A 17,034-nucleotide genomic window follows, 5' to 3' on the forward strand; every position below is an offset into this window, starting at 1 on the left:
ATCGGATTGTACGCCTATCGCCCGACGAATGTACAGGGGGCTCCCCAAGGTCCCCACGTCTCTCGATAAGAAACTCTTGGCAACGAGGGGGAGGGGATAGGCCGGGAAACTCAGCAGTCTCCGGCCGTGTAAGCCGCGTCGTCCGACCGTCACATACCCAGCTGACCAACGACTGCGTCATCACTTCTCGACTTCCTCCCCCAAGCTTTGCATCTGCCTAATTATCAAGGTCTACCAACATGGGCAGTAACATCGCCAATGACACTGCCGTCAAACCGACGTCCCTCATCAATCTCCAGCTGGGATGGCCGTCACCTCGCCTCTTCGCCGCGAGCGGTCTGCTTGAGGGCGCCGCTCAGGTTCTCACTTCAGACGCCGAGACAGCCGCCGCCCTCGTCTACGGTCCTCACGTCGGACATCCTCCCCTCCGCAAAAGCGTGGCAGAATGGCTCTCCTCGGTCTACGGGACCACAGCTGATTCCGAACGAATAAGCATCAGCAACGGCGCCTCGGGAAACCTGGCCAACGTCCTGTTGAAATTCACCGATCCGCTCTACACCCGCAGGATCTTTATGGCTGAACCGACATACTTCCTCGCATGTCCCATCTTCGAGGATAACGGATTCCAGGGTAAGCTCAAAGGCGTCCCTGAAAATGACGAGGAGGGCCTCGATCTGGATTTTCTTCGCCGAGGGCTAGAAACTGCAGAGGCGGAAGCATTGTCAAACGCCAAAGCCAGTGGTCAGCCAGACGTCCCAACGATAAAGACTGGCAAGAATTACCCCAAAGTGTACAAATACATCATCTATCTCGTCCCGACTTTCTCCAACCCCAGCGCAAGGACCCTGTCGCTGCAGGTGCGGAAGGATATTGTTAGCCTTGCGCGAGAGTATGACGCCCTCGTTGTCTCAGACGATGTCTACGACTTCCTGAGCTGGCCTGAAGAACCTTCTGCTCCCGCCGACGCTGTGGGCTCTGTACCTTCTCGCCTTGTCGACATTGATCGACAAATGCCCGGCTGCAGCCAATTTGGAAACACGATCAGCAACGGATCATTCTCCAAAGTCATCGGACCGGGTGTCCGGGTTGGATGGGCTGAGAGCACACCGTCTTTTGCCAAGGAGCTTGGTGAAGTGTAAGTCACGGGTGAAAGACCTTCTTTTCTCACTCAATATTTGACTGACGTGGTAAAACTTAGCGGCTCTTCAAGCTCAGGCGGTGCTCCTTCACACCTCACCTCGACCTTTGTCGACAAGATGCTCCGAAGCGGTCGGCTTCAGTCCCACATCAAAGACACGCTCATCCCCACCTACCGCGAGAGATACTACGCGCTCATGTCCGCCGTCGAAGACGTTCTGGTCCCCCTCGGGGTCCGTGTGGAGGCAAACAAGCCCAAAGACGCGGCTACGGCGACAGCCGGGGGTTTCTTCACGTACCTCAGGCTACCAGACGACCTTCCCGTTGCTAAGAACGTAGCCGCGATTGCGCTGAAGGACAAACAGCTGCGCGTGGCGTTTGGGCACATGTTCACCGTCACGGGAGATGAGGGCAGCATCTCTCGGGCCGAGAGGGAGGATGGGTTTTCCCGTTGTATCAGGCTTTGCTGGGCGTGGCACGAGGTTGCGGAAATTGAAGAGGGCATTAACAGACTTGGTGCCACCATTATTGATATCAGGGAGAGGATCAAGAAAGGGGAGGACTTGAGTAGCCCTGTAGCGATTGGAATAAGATAGCTGTATTGTAAAATACGGTTTCAAATACAGCGTAGACATTCATCGCACTCAAACTCCCCTTGGAGCGGCCGCTTCTTCTTGAGTAAGTCAAGTACCTATCACTGTGAACAGTTGCACAGAGGAATCGCTCTCAGTCGTCAAATTAGGAATATTGCAGGTTTCAAGAAGGAATTACAGACACACTATGAAAGAGGAATAGAATTCCGGTTCTTGCTAAGAAATCGCTCGTTCCAAGGTTGTCACAACTGCCACGACCTAAAGCAAAACCCTCTGATAGCTGTCCCGCTTCTTCTACAGCAACTGACACAACCCTCAACCACAGCCCCCTGTTTCTCTTCCGACCTCAAATAATGGCGGCAGAGCTGCGAACAGGCTCCACAGCTCCCACCAACTTGTTCTCAGTCTCCTTCTCCATGGAACTCACAGGGTCAGTGACCTCAGCCTCGGAAGCAGGCTGATTCGCAGCTGCCACAGCCTCCTGCCGGAGCTGGCGTTTGTGCAAAAAGTCCGCGACAACTGCCATTTAAGTGTCTTGTTAGCAAACCCTATCTAATTCTGCACGGGAAGTATTGGTGACGTACGAACGAGAACTACCGCTGCGAGTGCAAATGCTAGGACCGAAGGGAATCCTCGCTCGAACTTGGGAGCCATGGTCTGCGGGAAGATGAGGATCGGCAAGAAGGAGTCTGTTATACCACCAGTTAGTCGCAAAGTCTGTAGGTCATATCACGGGTAGCTCACTCGTGGCGTAGAATAGCCCGTTCATGCTGGAAATTGTCAAGGCTCTCTCCTCGGCATTGCCGTTGTTGACCTCGTTGGCCCAGGTCTGTTTTCTCGGTCAGTCCCACATAGATCCCTCCATCGGCTCGAGGGACGACTCACCCAGGCGACGGCAGTCACATAGCCACAGGCAACCAAGAAGAAACCCGCAACTCGTGCACCGTCAGAGTCGGGGTAGGCGGTGAGGATGGAGGAGCCGACGACGGTGGTGCCCAGCTGTGCGGTATTGTCAGCAACCTTCTTTCTTGTAATTAGAAGAGGGAGAATTGTTTCCTACCAGCGGGCCAACCATCCAAAGTGGTCGGTTCCCTGTCAAATCCGAAAGGAAACCCCATGAAAAGTCGGTCACCATCGTGACAAGGTTGGCGCAGGCCGGGATGATATTGCGCTGGGTGACGCTGTATCCGTTCTCACCTACCCATCCGTTAGCTGGACTCCTTGCCTGCCGTCCAAAAGACTAAACATACGTAGGTAGATGGCAAAGTAGTTGTTCGCCTGGCACGAGTTTCCATACTACCCAAAGCAACAGTCAGCTTCTTCCCGTCACATTGGATTGATTCAACGCAGGAATAAGAACGGAGGGAAGACTCACAAAGATGTACATCATACAGAGCGCCCACCACCTCCAGCTCCCAAACATCCTCTTGACGAGCTTCAAGTCCATGACGCCCGTGATCTCAACTCGGCCCAGCTTCGCCGACCGCTGCATCGCAAGCTGCTTGTCCTCCTCGGTGAGGTACCACGCCGTCGTATTCTGCGGGTAGTCCGGCAGGAGGAACCAGACGGACAGCGCGATCGGCAGGCTCATGCACCCGCAGATGATGTACATCCAGCGCCATCCCGCCATCCCGAGGTGTCCGTCCAGGCCCTTGTGGATGCCAGCTTGGAGGAAGCCGGAAGTTGCTTGACCGAAGAAGCCCGTGACGTGCCATACGGCCACACGCCTTGGGGTAGAGTCAGCATGATGGCTTGTGATGCGGGCCACAGGGCTGTGGACTTACTTTGCAAGCTCCGTCTTCGTGTACCACGACCCAAGCAGGAAGATTATGATGGGGGAGAAGGGACTCTCGAAAAGCCCGACCATGAACCGGAAAGCGTACATTTGGTTGCTTGTTTGGGCCGCAGCCTGTGCGAATCTGTCGTCTTATTTTAGCTAGGCTTCTTAGCCAACAGCAGTGATTAAGGGTGTTTTCTTACGTAAAAGCTGTCCAGCCTAGCTCGCAGACCACGAGGCAGACCCGGGGCCGGACTTTGAGGGCAATCATGTTTGCTGGAATTTGCATGATGGCGAACGCGATGGTGTAGCACACTACACATCAGAACGTTGTTAGAGCGTGACTTATCTTTAAGACTGTATTTTTGCACTTACTCAGCATGTACGTGTACTCGTTTCCCTTTATATTCAAATCCTCCTTCATACCGCTGACATCTGTCGTACTCCCGTCAGTGTACCATCCTCTCCGAACCCTTCTGGTCTTGCGGAGAGAGACTCACAGGCATTGGTAATGTTGCTCTGGTCAATGTATTTCATCCACTAGCAGACCCATCAATCAGCAAGTCAGGCCAGCTCATGAAGGCAGAAGGGTCACTTACCCATCCCAGCGTCGCACAGATGAGAATACCGAAATCCAACTTCCTCACCAGAGCCCTCTCCTGCGGGCTCTTCAGATGCTGGTCCGAATCCCACAGGTGGTATAGAATCTTCTTTCCCAGGGAAACATTGTGCTGCTCGTGGGTGCCGACGCCGACGTCAGAAGCAGCGGGAGACGCGGCCGACTTGACCTCGTGGCTCTTTTTGGTGTCCATGGTTGAGCGAGCTAGGTGCGAGAACTGGACAACGAAGATGACAACAAAGTCTTCAGAAGAGAGGCTTTCACAGAACAACCAAGAGCCGCTGCGAGTTTCGACACCGAGTAACAACTGGAACGATTACTCGCACTCCATAATGTAAGTTTTGTCGTCCTTCCCCCTCAACCGCGGGTTATGATAAGCAGCCAACCACGCAACCAACCCCTGGCCAACCATACTCCATGTGGCGTCTCACACTCACCCGCATGGTATCAACAGTATCAGCAGATCAAGAACGCAATTCAAGACCTTAGCACACCTTGTGGATCTCTCCATTTTTCTGGCATCCTGCCCGAAGATAAGCTGTGTATCAGAAACACCACGCGCCGCTCCCTCGTCGGGCGTCGCCCGACGCCTCTCCTTGTTCTCCCTCGATAGCTTTCCCCGCATTCTTATCATTAAATGCCCCCCCTGGTTCCCGGATAAGCACCCCCCGGTCGACCGGCGCGGCCGACATCCAGTGGTCTTCGCGGTGCCGACGTCGGGTTGCCAATTCACTCCAGCTTGTCCTATCTAAAACGGCCTACAGCGAGACGATCATCTGCCATCCCTCCGTACTTCTCGGACAATTCCTTGTGATTTTCCCTCATTCGTTTCCGTTCAAACAGCCAGCAAGCACTCAGAACACAGCCATAGTGACGCCCTCAGCATCGCCAAGGAAAAGATGTCTTCGACAATCCCCCCAGACCAGCTCGTCCTGGCCCGCGAGACGGTCCGCCCGAACCTCGTCAAGAGCCTCATGCTCCAAAACCGCCTCGCCCACTCCTTTGGCCTGCGCGTCGCCTTCTCCACCGAGATGCCCCTCGTCGCCAAGCGCGCGGGGTACTCCGCCGTGCTCATGAACCTCGAGCACATGGCCATGAGCATGGAGACGATGAAGGACATTGCCGTGTCGTGTCTGAACGTGGGGTGAGAGCAGCAGCCTGTTACTTTTTCCCCAACCCGAATTCAGCCTCGAGCTTCAGCGCAGACCGGATGGAAAACACAATCCAAGAGATTAGTTGGCTGACGTTTGCGCTTCTTTCCCCCCCCCGACCAGAATCACCCCGACGGTGGTCGTCCCAACGTGCTCCCAAGAATGGATCTCGCGCTGCCTCGACTCCGGCGCCCAGGCCGTCATCGTCCCGCACGTCAACAACGTGGAACAGGCAAAGATGTGCGTCGATGCGTCAAAGTTTCCTCCACTGGTGAGTTCGGTTTTCTTCCATCCTCGAAAAGTAGTCCGTTTCCCTCTCGGGCAAGACTTATACCAAAACCCGTCACCTAGGGTCACCGCTCGGTCACAATGGTCACCGCAATGACCCAGTACACCACCCAGCTATCCTACGCGGCCATCGCCGAGGTCGTCAACGATGAGGTGCTGATCATGCCAATGATCGAAACCAAAGAGGGCGTTGAGAACGTAGAGTATGTGTATCATCCTTTACGAGGAGGCAGCAGGTAGCCCCCGCGTAAATCAATGCTGATAAATGTCTCCTAGGGCAATCACCGCGGTACCCGGCATCGACGCACTCTTCATCGGATGTGCAGACCTTTGCATGGAGTATGTTCTGCTCCCATCGCATGCTTGAGACTTGACTCATAGTGAAATTAGACTAGGTATTCCCGGCCAATACGACTCGGAGCTGTTCCATTCGACCGTGGCCAAGATTGCAGGCGCGGCGGAGAAGGCGAGCGTAGATGGCCGCAGGGTGTATGTCGGACTTGGGGGGTTGGAACCGAGGCCAGACCTGCTTGAAGAATTTGCGAAGCGACACTCTCCTGTTCGGTAATCAAGACTTCCCATGATACGTTTTGCTTAATGTTAACGATGACCGACAGATTCGCCATGGCAGGCCGCGACTTGGCTCTGCTGCTGGCTGGCATGTCCAAACAAGCGGCGTCAATGAATGACATCTCGACAAGGCTTCAGTAAAAAGGCTTTGGCCCAAATTCGAGACGTGAGTGACGCTGCGCGAAAGATTGTCGGTACGACGGAAACCATAGAAAGCTTTTGCATGCCGAGGAGGACTCACATGGCCGTCACTAGAAGCGCGATGCCGACCTGATAATCTCAGTCAGGTTAGCGACAGGGGAAGCGCTGCCTGCCGCTGGAAAGTTATACAATCCCCGATTTGACCATTTTGGTGTCCAGTGTCTCTGTCACCACTGGACAGAAGATTTCCAGACCAAAAGACAAGTTGAACAGGCAATGCCAAAACGTAGAGGAAGACGTGGTAACTTGAATTAAATATCTTTGGGAATAGGCAAGAGAAAAAGCAGTGGAGGACGGGAGAAAAAGGGCGTAGGGCTCTTTAGTGGAATAATACGAATTCTCTAGAAAACATGATCTGTTGTGCAGTCTCGCGACTCTATATTTCCACAACGCAGGTAGTACATCTTAATCTTCCAAGGTGTAGTTAACACAAGGATATAGAACAGAAGTCCCCGCGTCAGACAAAAGGAGACGCTGCTGTCTGGGAGCGAAAATGTTTGTCTGCAGGTTTGCGGTGGTTATGATTGCTATAATCCAACATAGTCTCACCTATCCATCATCCTAAACTCGCCAGGGGAATCCTATGCGGTGATGTCGAAGGTGTCTACGATTAAGGGCATGCTCGACTGGAAAAAGTGTGCCGTGACATACTGGGACGTATTAAATAGAACTTCTGTAATTTGCTAACCTAATTTATTTCCTTTACAGTCTTTGGAGGCTTCATAATTTACTAACACAAAAAAAACATTAGGTTGGTAACCGCTTCTGAGATTGTTGAAATTACATTTATACAAACAAATGATGGTTCATTCTTGTCAAGATAATCAACTAGCTCACATCAGTCCTGGCACTCCAAGGCTTAAATGTAAAGCGTTCTTGCAATAGACGGCAAATCTCTAGGACTTGACGCAAAAAGCATCTAATAACCCGGCGCAAGAATCTCTGAGCTTTGGGGGTTTGGACTTGACTTCTCTAGTTATTCCTGTCAGAGGTCTAAGCATCAACAAACTCTGACTGTAATGGTAATTGCCGATGATCAGTGTTAATAGAATGAGTAAAGAACCCATTTTCTGTCTTTCTCGGTGTAGATGCTTGTCCGGTCTGGATACTGGCCTCCGGTGACGACAGGACGGCCGTGTTTATTCATACTGAGTCCAGGGCAGAAACTTTCATGATCCAGATTCGAATATGTTGCGTTTATCACTGTCTCTGTCTGGAGATCACATATAGCCATGAATGTACGATCGATATCTGGACCATCACCGTTGAAAACGTCGGCCTGATCTGCAGCCCATAGCAAGGCATGTCCGGTCAAAGGTAGAACAGCGGCCGCGACTGACACCAGTGATGACTAATGAACAGGGGAAATTCTTCCCGGTCTGTGGTGGGCTGCATCGTCCAGCCTCGGCCGTACTCAAGTTATAGAAAGCCTAATTTTAGTTGGCCAGATATCTGTAAATCAAATGTGAGTCTGCGCGATTCCCTGCTTCGAGCCACTTTTACTACGTCACGTGTGTATCTGTAGCCATCACTTTCAAGCTGCCCTTTATGTACTCTGTACCTCCCTTTCTTGCAACAGATACTTTTAGCAACTGCTTTCGTATTTAGGAAGGTTTAATTAACATATTAAGGTTTAGTTATTCTAGTAAGGTTCAATAGTCTTAGTAGGTTGCGTCTATTTCCTATACGCGTACTTCACATCCCTTTTAGCCACAGCCATTGCTGATTTTCAGTAGTCAGATATCTATTGTTTACCTCTTGAGGAATACCAAACGTTAGTCTGACTGGGACCACTGTTTGAATAACCAGGTATTCTTGCGGACTATGTGAACATTTTCTTTCGGTATCTCTGCGCCCTGCTTCCTGACTTGGCTTCTGGCAGCCCCTTTCCTAGGCGACAAACCTCTTACAAAGTTTATTGCGACGAAGCCTGCAGCAGGACCTTCTTTGCCGCGGACCAGCCGGCCTAGCCAGTTAAAATGTCCGATCTCCGATGAAGATCGAAGTGCCTATACATCACCAATTCCCTATATAAGAATTACTCCCACTGTTGCTGAAAGACACGAGCTCCAGGAGAGCGACGACGTGAGGGAGCACGATATGCATCTCAGCCTGTAAATCAGGGTTGGAAATGGGTTTCGCTTCTAGACTATGCTGCTTTGTATGATCTGTTTGTTCTCTACTCTCTAGAAATATTTATTACATCCTTTAAGATGTAAGTATGGTGTGGATAGCGTTATGTTATTTGAAAAGAATAGATTTTAGCAAAGACTAACAAACTAGGATGCATACAACAATCCATCAAGCCTGCTTTTCTCCCGCTTTGTTTTTGAACATAAGTAGAGACACTGTGCAATACATTCTTGTAGCATAAGATGACATTCTGTTTTAGTGGTTGTCGCCGGATAGCAAGGCGCGGCTGAGTGAGTCTCAAGCCAAGGACGCTTTCAAGCGCAAAACTCCAAGTCCATTGCAAGTCAAGAAACAGACGGTCCCCGATGCTATGATGTATCACGATGAAAAAGAGGGCTTGGCTTCGAGGCCACTGGCCAATTCGGCGAGTCTTTGGCACAGTATTTGGACAGAGGTGGGAAGACAGGGAGTGGGTACATCATTATACGTCAGTTAGATTCATGAACGCTATACACTATGCTATTCTTTGGAAGTTCAGGGTGATATTCGTCCCGAGATGAGACAGGTTTGTCATGATGGCCTGCACCTGACTCTGGTCGCATGCCATGGTGATGGAGACATTAAAGTGACACGGAAACGGAACAGGATGCTCGTCGGGCTGTCGTAGCCAGAGAGGCGTCGTTGCAGAGTATGGCTTGTCTTTCATGACACAGTCTGCATTGACGAAGCCCGAATCCGTCATCTTGGTGTCCATGGTGATGGGAGATCCCATTAAGCCGGTCGGCGAGAAGTGCAAGTCGTCCGTCTTTGGTTCTCCCAAGTGGATGGCTGTCCTATCCTTGTGTGTGGGCCCAGAATCCTGACTGTTGGGGGTCGGGCAACCATTTGTCGAGTGTGAAGAGACATGTGAACCTGGATTCCAATTTTGATCAGCGACGAACCAGATGCATTTGGGGGGGGGGACAGGTGTATTACCATAAAACATTGGCGGTGACCTCTGGTTGGAGGTGGGGGCCGGGTCTTCGTTTCTAAAGGGACGAGTCGATGCCGAGGGATAACAAGACTCGATGAGCGATTCAAACTGCATGCAGTTGTCTACCTGGGTCTCAAGCATCTCAGAGCCAGGCATCTTCAACAGTGTTGGCCTGTTGCTGGACAGAGGCTCCCTGGAAGCCGACTGTCGTCTTTGTGGCCTTTCCCCCTTATCAGAAGCGCCGCTACTTTGGTTGAGCGCGGCGTTATCCTCTTCATTGTCGTCGCAGTCGTCCTCTTCCGAGTCGTCGTCGTCCTCGTCATCGTCATTGTTGCTTCCCGTGCTCTTGCTGCCAACAGACTGGGCAGCCGGCTTGAATAATGCCGGGTCTGTCAGGTTGAGGAGTTCCCACTGCGATGTTTGGCTTTGTGACGAAACGCTGTTGGGGCCGCTCGACTGGCGTTTTCTGCCTATCGTGTCGGACTCGCCTTGTCTGTTCTTCTTGTTCTCGTTTCTCAGTCGCAAGGTGGAATAGCGGTTCTTCAGCGCAAGGGTTGTCCGGATCGGTGTGTGGAATCCCGCAATGGTGGCCCAGTTGGTGCCGTGGGTAAGAACTTCGTGGAGTAGGTTTGCGTCCTATGACTGGTTAGAGATGTCTGTTCCAGCTATAACACCAGCAGCAGCAGCAGCAGCAGCAGCAGCGTCTAGACAAAGGGCTGACCAACCTCTTCCTCGGCCCAGTCACAATAGTTAATGTTGGGGTTCAAGACCTGACTCCAGTGGCTCGAGCACTGGTCCGAGTTTCTGGACCTGACTTCTGCCGCAACCTGGCTCCAGTTCATCCCATAGGTCTGGACGGCGGTGAAGAGCCGCTCATCCTCTTCTTCGGACCAGGGGCCTTTGTTGATGTGATTGTTGGCAAGGCTGTTCCACCATCTTCGGCGGCAATCTTTGTTGGATCGTCCCGGCACCGATTTCGCGAGTTCGCGCCAGAGAAGCGGTCGTGATTCTTCCTCGGCTGGATACCCTCAAGAGGTCAGCATGTGAAGGGATTGCTGGACGCAGCAATACGTTTGGTACCGCACCTTTTTGAACAGCAGCGCAGAGGAGCTTGTCTTCCTTGGCGGTCCAGTTTCGTCTAATTCGCGACATGGTACATGCAGAGAGGGGTAGCCGGCAGTTGGTTGCGTTGGTTGCGTTGGTTGGTCGTCCAATGTCAATTTGCGAGCGCCAAGAGGTAGAGTCTAAATAGCCTACGATGCCAAGAGGTTCCAAGATCACAAGCAATCCAATCATGTCGGCATTTGCAGAGTATTGGCTTGGATTCGCCCCCGGCCTCAGGTCCGCGTTCGCCCCAAGTCTGCCCCCGAGTCATTAGCGGGCGGCCACACCATGTTACAATCAACAACATGTCAGGATAGCCAAACCTTGTGAGGACCCCTGTGGCAGCTGTGGGAACAGCTTTAACAGCGGCCTTGTTGTGCAGGACATGCATCGTACAGGTGGAGGCAACACAACACACGGATGACTAGTACTCGACCGTCCGTCCGTCCGGCCGATAAGAAGGCCAGACCGGGATTCAAGCGGGGCCTGTGGCGGTGGTGGCAGTGCCTGCTTGATTATAAATGCACAACATTCGAAGGTCGAGATGGGAACGAAACCGAGCTGGCCGGAGAAATTGCCGGCCACTCGGCCCGCAGCGAGGCGGACTGATTCGGGCCACGGGCTTTGACAAGGGCTCCGGGGCAGGCAAATGACACAAAACCAACCAGCCGAATTCAGAATTAGTGTAACAACCGAGCCCACATAGTCCAGTCGCCGGGCAGTGGATCCTGCGAAGCGGCTTTCCCTCCCCTTTCGGGGAAGACATCCCCCTCAATTACCCCCCCATCGTTGCAACATGGCATTATTTTATAGTTTTGGATGCATCTTAGGTAGCTCGTGAGATGGAGCCTTCTTGCCATGGTGGGTTAAGCGTACATCGAGGCCAGCCGGGGCTACTAATCCGCCAAAGTGAAAGTAAAAAACTAAAAAGAATGACCTTTGCACCCTCTCCCCCTGCAATGCTGAGTTGGATTCTGAATGAACGTGTAATTACCCGACATATCTCCTAATAAGGGAGGTCGGTAACTACTGTATCTGCGGCAATCAACTGCTGCAGTTGCTAAACTTGTTCTTTCAACAAAACTCTTATCTCTCCTTATACTTACCTTGGAGTGGCGGCTGTTGTAAGAAAATCTGGGGAATAACTTGTTTTGGCGGAGTCGTCCCTGCAGACTGCCGGCCGTAACACGAACCCATTACCACCACGTGCATTATCCTCTTGATGTGATGCGTTGCATATCCACCAAGAGGCCACCGTCAATTTACCGGTTGCTGTTCTTCCTCCAATCTATCTCCTGCGGCCTTATCGAGCAGTGGGCCTGTCAGATGAATGGGGGAATCCGGAAATCCCCTCCTTCTGCATACGTTGTATCTGGGCAACAATCACAAAACATCTGCCCGGGGACACTGGAGACGGTGGGGGAGACGCCGCGGTTAAATAGAGTGATGTCCGAGCGTCCGCTGCGTCGAGCGCATCAGCTGGAGAACGGAGACCGGACAGGACAACCGGACAAAACAACCGGCCGAGAGAGACCGATTACTGTATGTAAGTTTAGCATGCCGGCTGTGGCGCGGTCTAACCTTTCCAAGACACCAGCAGCCAACGGGAGCCCGGCTGGTCGCGCTCAATCGGTCCTTTTGCAGTGACGTCGGGGTGTCAGTTTGGGGAGAGGATCCTGCATCGGACTTGTGTACACGAAGCCCGGTGAAGCCGGTGGGATATATGAATCGGTTCTGCAACAAGGAAGCTAAATATAACCATACTCGCCATGTGCCCGTGTGCCAAAAACTCAAAGCAGTTTTGCGATGCACGACATGATTGTAATCCTCCGCATGTGTCTGTCTGTTGACTGATCACTCCGTGGCAGTGGCACTAGCATCTGTCCCCGCACACAAACGAGGGCCTGTGGCCCAGTCGCCATCAATCTGATAGTGGTCGACCGGTGGTTGTGTGTGTGTGTGAGAGAGAGAGAGAGAGAGAGAGAGAGAGATGACTACCGTGTCATGTGTGCACCGAGTAAACATGCTTGATGTTGGCGCGGAACCGAGTAATCCCCCCCTGGTGGCCCGAGTATTGCACAGGTGTTTCCACCCCCCAGACCGCACCCAAGTAAGTTCGTGTGTATATAGCGACTAGGCAGTTGATTTGCTAGGTAGCGAGATTATCCCTGAATTGCGACTTGCGAGTCAACCAACTCTCGGTGTATGTTAGACTACTATCCATCCCAGGCTGCGCGAAATCTCTCTTTTGGTCCTCGCAATCGGATCCATTTTGCCCCCCGTGTGCGTATCAGCGACGACTATGGCCGAGGACAACCAAGAAAAGCAGTTCATGCCGTTGATGCGGGACCACGACTCCGACGCCGACACGTTGGACGAGTTCACCTGCCAGAAATGCAGACACGCCGGCCGCCAACAGACCATCTGGCCCGCGGTGGGCGTCAAGGCCATCCTCATCGCCCTGTTGGCCGTCGCCGTCGTGATGGCCGGGCTCGGCATCGTGGCCTTTGCCGTCGTATACCAAAACAGCAACCACTGCGACCACAGCGAGCATGAGTCGAGCACCCTCAACTTGCCGACGGATTCTCTTTTTGGGGATAGTAAGTTGGCGTCTTTCCATTGCACAACCTTGATCCAGTTCTCGTGAAGGAAGCAAGGAATCAAGCAAGCACGCAAGCAAGCACCTCGTTAATGTCCTTGTCATCGAACTACAGTCCCGTGGCGAAGGGTGATTATGGAAAAGGATCCCCGTTACCATGATCCCACCCTGTCCGAGACCGACCAAGGCAACATGGAAAGACTAAACGATACTTTTGTCTGGAGCGACATCCTGCCGAGTAAGAGCTTGTACCCCGGTGCCCAGAAAAACCGATGGGACCTTGATCTGATAACCTCATCTCAGCAACCATGATTGCCGTCCCCGATCCGTCCATCTATGGTTTAAGCGGCGGAGGTAAGGTATGGGAAAACCCAGCGGACTTTGACGACAAGACTGAGGCATGGACCGTCTCCGTCATGCATCAGCTGCACTGCCTGGTTAGTCCAGTCCCCTTTTCATCTTGATTAAGATTTTGATCAAGAATCTGATCCGTCCTGGGATCCGGGACGCTAACGGTGGGACTCGCCCTCGTCAAACAGGCCGACTTCAAGAAAAACTTCAACAATCTGAGGAGCGGCGGCGCCCTCAGCGACGGCCAGTACGCGCACCTCACCCACTGCGTCGAGATTGTGCGCCGCAACGTCATGTGCAAGGCCGAGCTCGCTCTCGAGCGTCCCAACGACCCTCACATCTGGCCGGTCCAGCACGTCTCGGGCTGGGGCAACGCGCACGTGTGTAGGGATTGGGATCAGGTCATGGCTGCCATCAAGAAGTACGCCATCACCCGCGGCGAGAATGGATGGAGAAGGATCCGGGACGATGACCCGAAATTGATTATTTGAAAAGTCCAACCCTTTTTCTGCCAGAGGCAGAGTTGCAAAAGATTAGCTACTGTTCATTCTCTATTTCCTAGACAATATCGTGCTTGTTACATAATTACTATAGGCAATTCTCATTCCCTCCCCCCCTTTTAAGCAAGTTCTACTTCATACACAGCGTTAGAACCTTCACAGCAGTGTGTCTGTCACGCAGCCCCCGAGAAGAACCCTCTTACCGGGCTGTGTGTCCCCCAAGTTGCACCGTTTAGGTCTAAGAGTTTTGTTTTCTTGGCCATGATAATAGGAACACGAACTCAGAAACCCTTACATGATTTCATCTCGGATTTCCTACAGGGATACTCGTATCTCGGCTTCCAAATCTGTTTATCAGGTGTAGTACAAGTCCCTTCCTCAGACAAACATCTTGGCAAAGAACCATTCAGGCATTCAACGTACGGAAGCAGCGCATAAAACGTGCTGTACACAAGACGGTCTTGCGTAAAAGTATCATGTAAATCAACTACACATTGTCGGAACGTGGCCACGCCCGCTCGTCATTCCTCATCCCCGGGCAGCCAGATCTCGTGCCCGTCGCCCTCTCTACAGGCCAGGGTCAGGCAACAAACAGATACCGAAACGGCCGCCAGAATCCAAAACGCCAAACCCGTGAACGCGTGTGACGTTCCGTAGCTATAGATGACTCCCGAGAGCGCCGAGCCGAAAGCGCGAGCTGCGCCGCTCGAGACAAAAGCAATGCTGTGCGTGCGCGCAAGGGCGGACGGATGAGGCGATGCACTGGCACATGGCCGGATTAGCCGTTCTGATCAAACCCCCAAAGAAAGATAGTATCGAGGGTCTCTTACAGTCTAATGAGCATCAGCTGCGATGGAGTGACGAAGACGGCGCAACCAATCATGGCCAGCTGCACGCAGATTGCAAGCGCCCAGACAGCAATGCTGTGAGTGCCTTGGCCTTCCGACACCGACGGCGTCAGTCTGCCGACGACGGCAATGTACGGCGCAATGGTGTAGATGACGGGGAAGCCTCGCATGAAGATTCGCCATGTTCCCAAGGCGCCCAGCTTCTGGCTTACTCGCGGATATACCCAGAACTGCAAGGGCAAACCCAACACGCCAATGACGGAGAGAGTCCAGCCAATGTCGGACGGGGCCATGCCCACCCCGCCCGAGAACCGGAAGGGCAGGGCGTCGCCCTTGGCATGCCGGACAACGGGGTCGCTCAGGAAGTTGACCCATAGGGATGTGTAGGCAGCCAGGTGACTGTCGTGGATCGACGAGACGATGAGCATCAGAACCAGGTTTCTGGTCCACATGCGTCGGAGAGGAAGCACTGGTGGCATCTTGCGCTTCGGCTCTGTGGACAAAGTCTCCCGGCCACCTATATCGTCCTCGCCCGCGCTGCTTCTGCTTGGCGACCGCAAGGCATTCGAGTCGTCGCTGTCAGTTTCCATGAGAGGCACGTCTTCCACGCCCGTGGAGAGCTCGTCGACATCCAAACGTGTGTATGAAGTGGACTGTCGTCTGGGAGAAAACCAAGACTTGATCTTCTTGGCGATGGCTGCGGTGGGGTCATGATGGTTCCGTACATGCGGAGATGTCTACAAAGAGTTTGGGATTGCGTTAGATACGTGCCACATTGCTCGTTTTTGACGCCGTCGTTGGACGCACCTCTTCGAGAAAAAAGAACATGACCAGGAATGCGACGAGGAGGATGACGGTATTGGCGAGTGCCGGGGGAGCATACGGATAGGTCTTCAGGAACGCACTGTTGCCGAATCTCGCGGGATACCTACCGGCGAGATTGGCCAACTGGCCTCCCATCATCGGGCTCAGGAGAATGGCCAGATTGGTTGCCATGGCGAAGCCTACAAATGCTCTGGACAAATACCTGTGTGAGGAGTCGGGGATGAGTATTGACGGTCTTTGGCTCGTGGCATCAGCAGTGAAGCAACATGGACAAAGACCTACTTTTTCTCCTGAACCACCTCGGTGACGACCGTCCGACACGTTGCGACATTGCCGTTGAACACGCCTTCGAGACCCCACAGGAGGACGCCTTGGTAGAAGTGGCGAATGAAACCAAAGGAGCCACAGCTAAGGACTGAACGGAATAGTTGTCAGGCTTCGTTCACAGGTCGGAATCAAAGTCGGCTTCCAGGCCAGATGGTGGACACTTACGTGAAGCCCCCGTACCGAGTAGAAGAACCAGCTTGCGACCCCCCCTCGGGGAGTCGGCGAGTTTGCTCAGAAGGAGAGATGACAGGCATTGGCCTATGATGTAAGCAGCCTGGATCGCTGCCGACTGCCTCACGATCTGCCCGGATGATAGTGTTGGGTCCAAGGACTCGAGTTGGTAGTACAAGTAAGTCTGCCAAGCGCGTAAGTTCTCGTTCTCACTGGCCAGCTTGACAATGTAGTTGACAATTGTGTCGGGAGGGGTTCGCTTACAGAACTGGAATATCTGACAGCGGGCTCGGCGAAGCGAAGCAGGAACAGGATGGCCAATTGGTCTTTCTTGGGCAAAGACATCCATCCCACTTTTTCGTCAACTGAAGCCATTGCTATAATTACTTCAAGTTGCAGCTTTGAGTGGCCTCCGTGCGTGTGCTTGTTGTGCGCTTCGCACAAGTGACAACTTCAGGTTTAGGGTTCAAGACCGAACCAGTGTATTCAGGCTAGGTACAGGACATCTACACTTCTCATGAGAGATCTTTAATGCAGACAACACTGCGGTGCTGCCGGATACCGTGTCCCCAACAGGCTCGTTGCTACTTGTTTCCGCCCGAATCGGAGAACAGTGGCCACGCGCGGGGGTTTCTTTGTCACGTTTCGAGGAAGAACGGCACCGAGTAAGTTGCTTTGCAACGGGTAAAAAAGGCTTTTAGGACTGCCAGCAAGAGCCCCGAACGTAGTAGAGCTTAATGCCGTCTCGGCAGGGCTGTTTTCCGACATTGCAGTCTAGACACATGCCGAAACTTCTCACACGCCTTGCCGGGGACGACGGTATTTGTGCAACTTGTGTCGTTATATGTTTGGGCGCAGACGGGTTAG

At 52.9% G+C, this 17,034-nt stretch overlaps 6 protein-coding genes across 6 annotated transcripts; 3 read left to right on the forward strand and 3 right to left on the reverse strand.

Annotated features, from left to right (window-relative positions):
- Nucleotides 1-239: 239 nt before the first annotated feature.
- CH63R_14361 (Aminotransferase) lies at nucleotides 240-1,733 on the forward strand (the record flags this gene model as incomplete). The annotated part of the gene is made up of 2 exons (XM_018309335.1): nucleotides 240-1,135; nucleotides 1,199-1,733. The coding sequence occupies 2 exons, from the start codon at nucleotides 240-242 to the stop codon at nucleotides 1,731-1,733; spliced, it is 1,431 nt and encodes a 476-aa protein (XP_018151653.1).
- A 343-nt stretch (nucleotides 1,734-2,076) lies between these two features.
- Nucleotides 2,077-4,319, reverse strand: CH63R_14362 (Pantothenate transporter liz1; the record flags this gene model as incomplete). The annotated part of the gene is made up of 12 exons (XM_018309336.1): nucleotides 2,077-2,249; nucleotides 2,315-2,419; nucleotides 2,475-2,559; nucleotides 2,616-2,729; nucleotides 2,791-2,927; nucleotides 2,981-3,026; nucleotides 3,106-3,457; nucleotides 3,515-3,649; nucleotides 3,711-3,822; nucleotides 3,883-3,942; nucleotides 4,008-4,047; nucleotides 4,107-4,319. 12 exons carry the CDS (start codon nucleotides 4,317-4,319, stop codon nucleotides 2,077-2,079), a joined length of 1,572 nt encoding a protein of 523 aa, XP_018151654.1.
- Nucleotides 4,320-5,025: 706 nt separating this feature from the next.
- On the forward strand, nucleotides 5,026-6,276 carry CH63R_14363 (HpcH/HpaI aldolase; the record flags this gene model as incomplete). Its single annotated transcript, XM_018309337.1, has 6 exons — nucleotides 5,026-5,270; nucleotides 5,401-5,548; nucleotides 5,629-5,768; nucleotides 5,842-5,904; nucleotides 5,956-6,129; nucleotides 6,183-6,276. The coding sequence occupies 6 exons, from the start codon at nucleotides 5,026-5,028 to the stop codon at nucleotides 6,274-6,276; spliced, it is 864 nt and encodes a 287-aa protein (XP_018151655.1).
- Nucleotides 6,277-8,983: 2,707 nt separating this feature from the next.
- Nucleotides 8,984-10,594, reverse strand: CH63R_14364 (Myb family transcription factor; the record flags this gene model as incomplete). The annotated part of the gene is made up of 4 exons (XM_018309338.1): nucleotides 8,984-9,332; nucleotides 9,465-10,078; nucleotides 10,168-10,460; nucleotides 10,528-10,594. The coding sequence occupies 4 exons, from the start codon at nucleotides 10,592-10,594 to the stop codon at nucleotides 8,984-8,986; spliced, it is 1,323 nt and encodes a 440-aa protein (XP_018151656.1).
- A 2,254-nt stretch (nucleotides 10,595-12,848) lies between these two features.
- Nucleotides 12,849-13,987, forward strand: CH63R_14365 (uncharacterized protein; the record flags this gene model as incomplete). Its single annotated transcript, XM_018309339.1, has 4 exons — nucleotides 12,849-13,146; nucleotides 13,261-13,383; nucleotides 13,449-13,582; nucleotides 13,685-13,987. 4 exons carry the CDS (start codon nucleotides 12,849-12,851, stop codon nucleotides 13,985-13,987), a joined length of 858 nt encoding a protein of 285 aa, XP_018151657.1.
- Nucleotides 13,988-14,517: 530 nt separating this feature from the next.
- On the reverse strand, nucleotides 14,518-16,542 carry CH63R_14366 (Major facilitator superfamily transporter; the record flags this gene model as incomplete). The annotated part of the gene is made up of 6 exons (XM_018309340.1): nucleotides 14,518-14,758; nucleotides 14,827-15,581; nucleotides 15,652-15,904; nucleotides 15,952-16,077; nucleotides 16,116-16,387; nucleotides 16,432-16,542. 6 exons carry the CDS (start codon nucleotides 16,540-16,542, stop codon nucleotides 14,518-14,520), a joined length of 1,758 nt encoding a protein of 585 aa, XP_018151658.1.
- Nucleotides 16,543-17,034: the final 492 nt, after the last annotated feature.

Source organism: Colletotrichum higginsianum, chromosome 10 (genome assembly GCF_001672515.1).
Source record: "Colletotrichum higginsianum IMI 349063 chromosome 10, whole genome shotgun sequence".
In the NCBI taxonomy this organism is placed as follows: Eukaryota; Fungi; Ascomycota; class Sordariomycetes; order Glomerellales; family Glomerellaceae; genus Colletotrichum; species Colletotrichum higginsianum.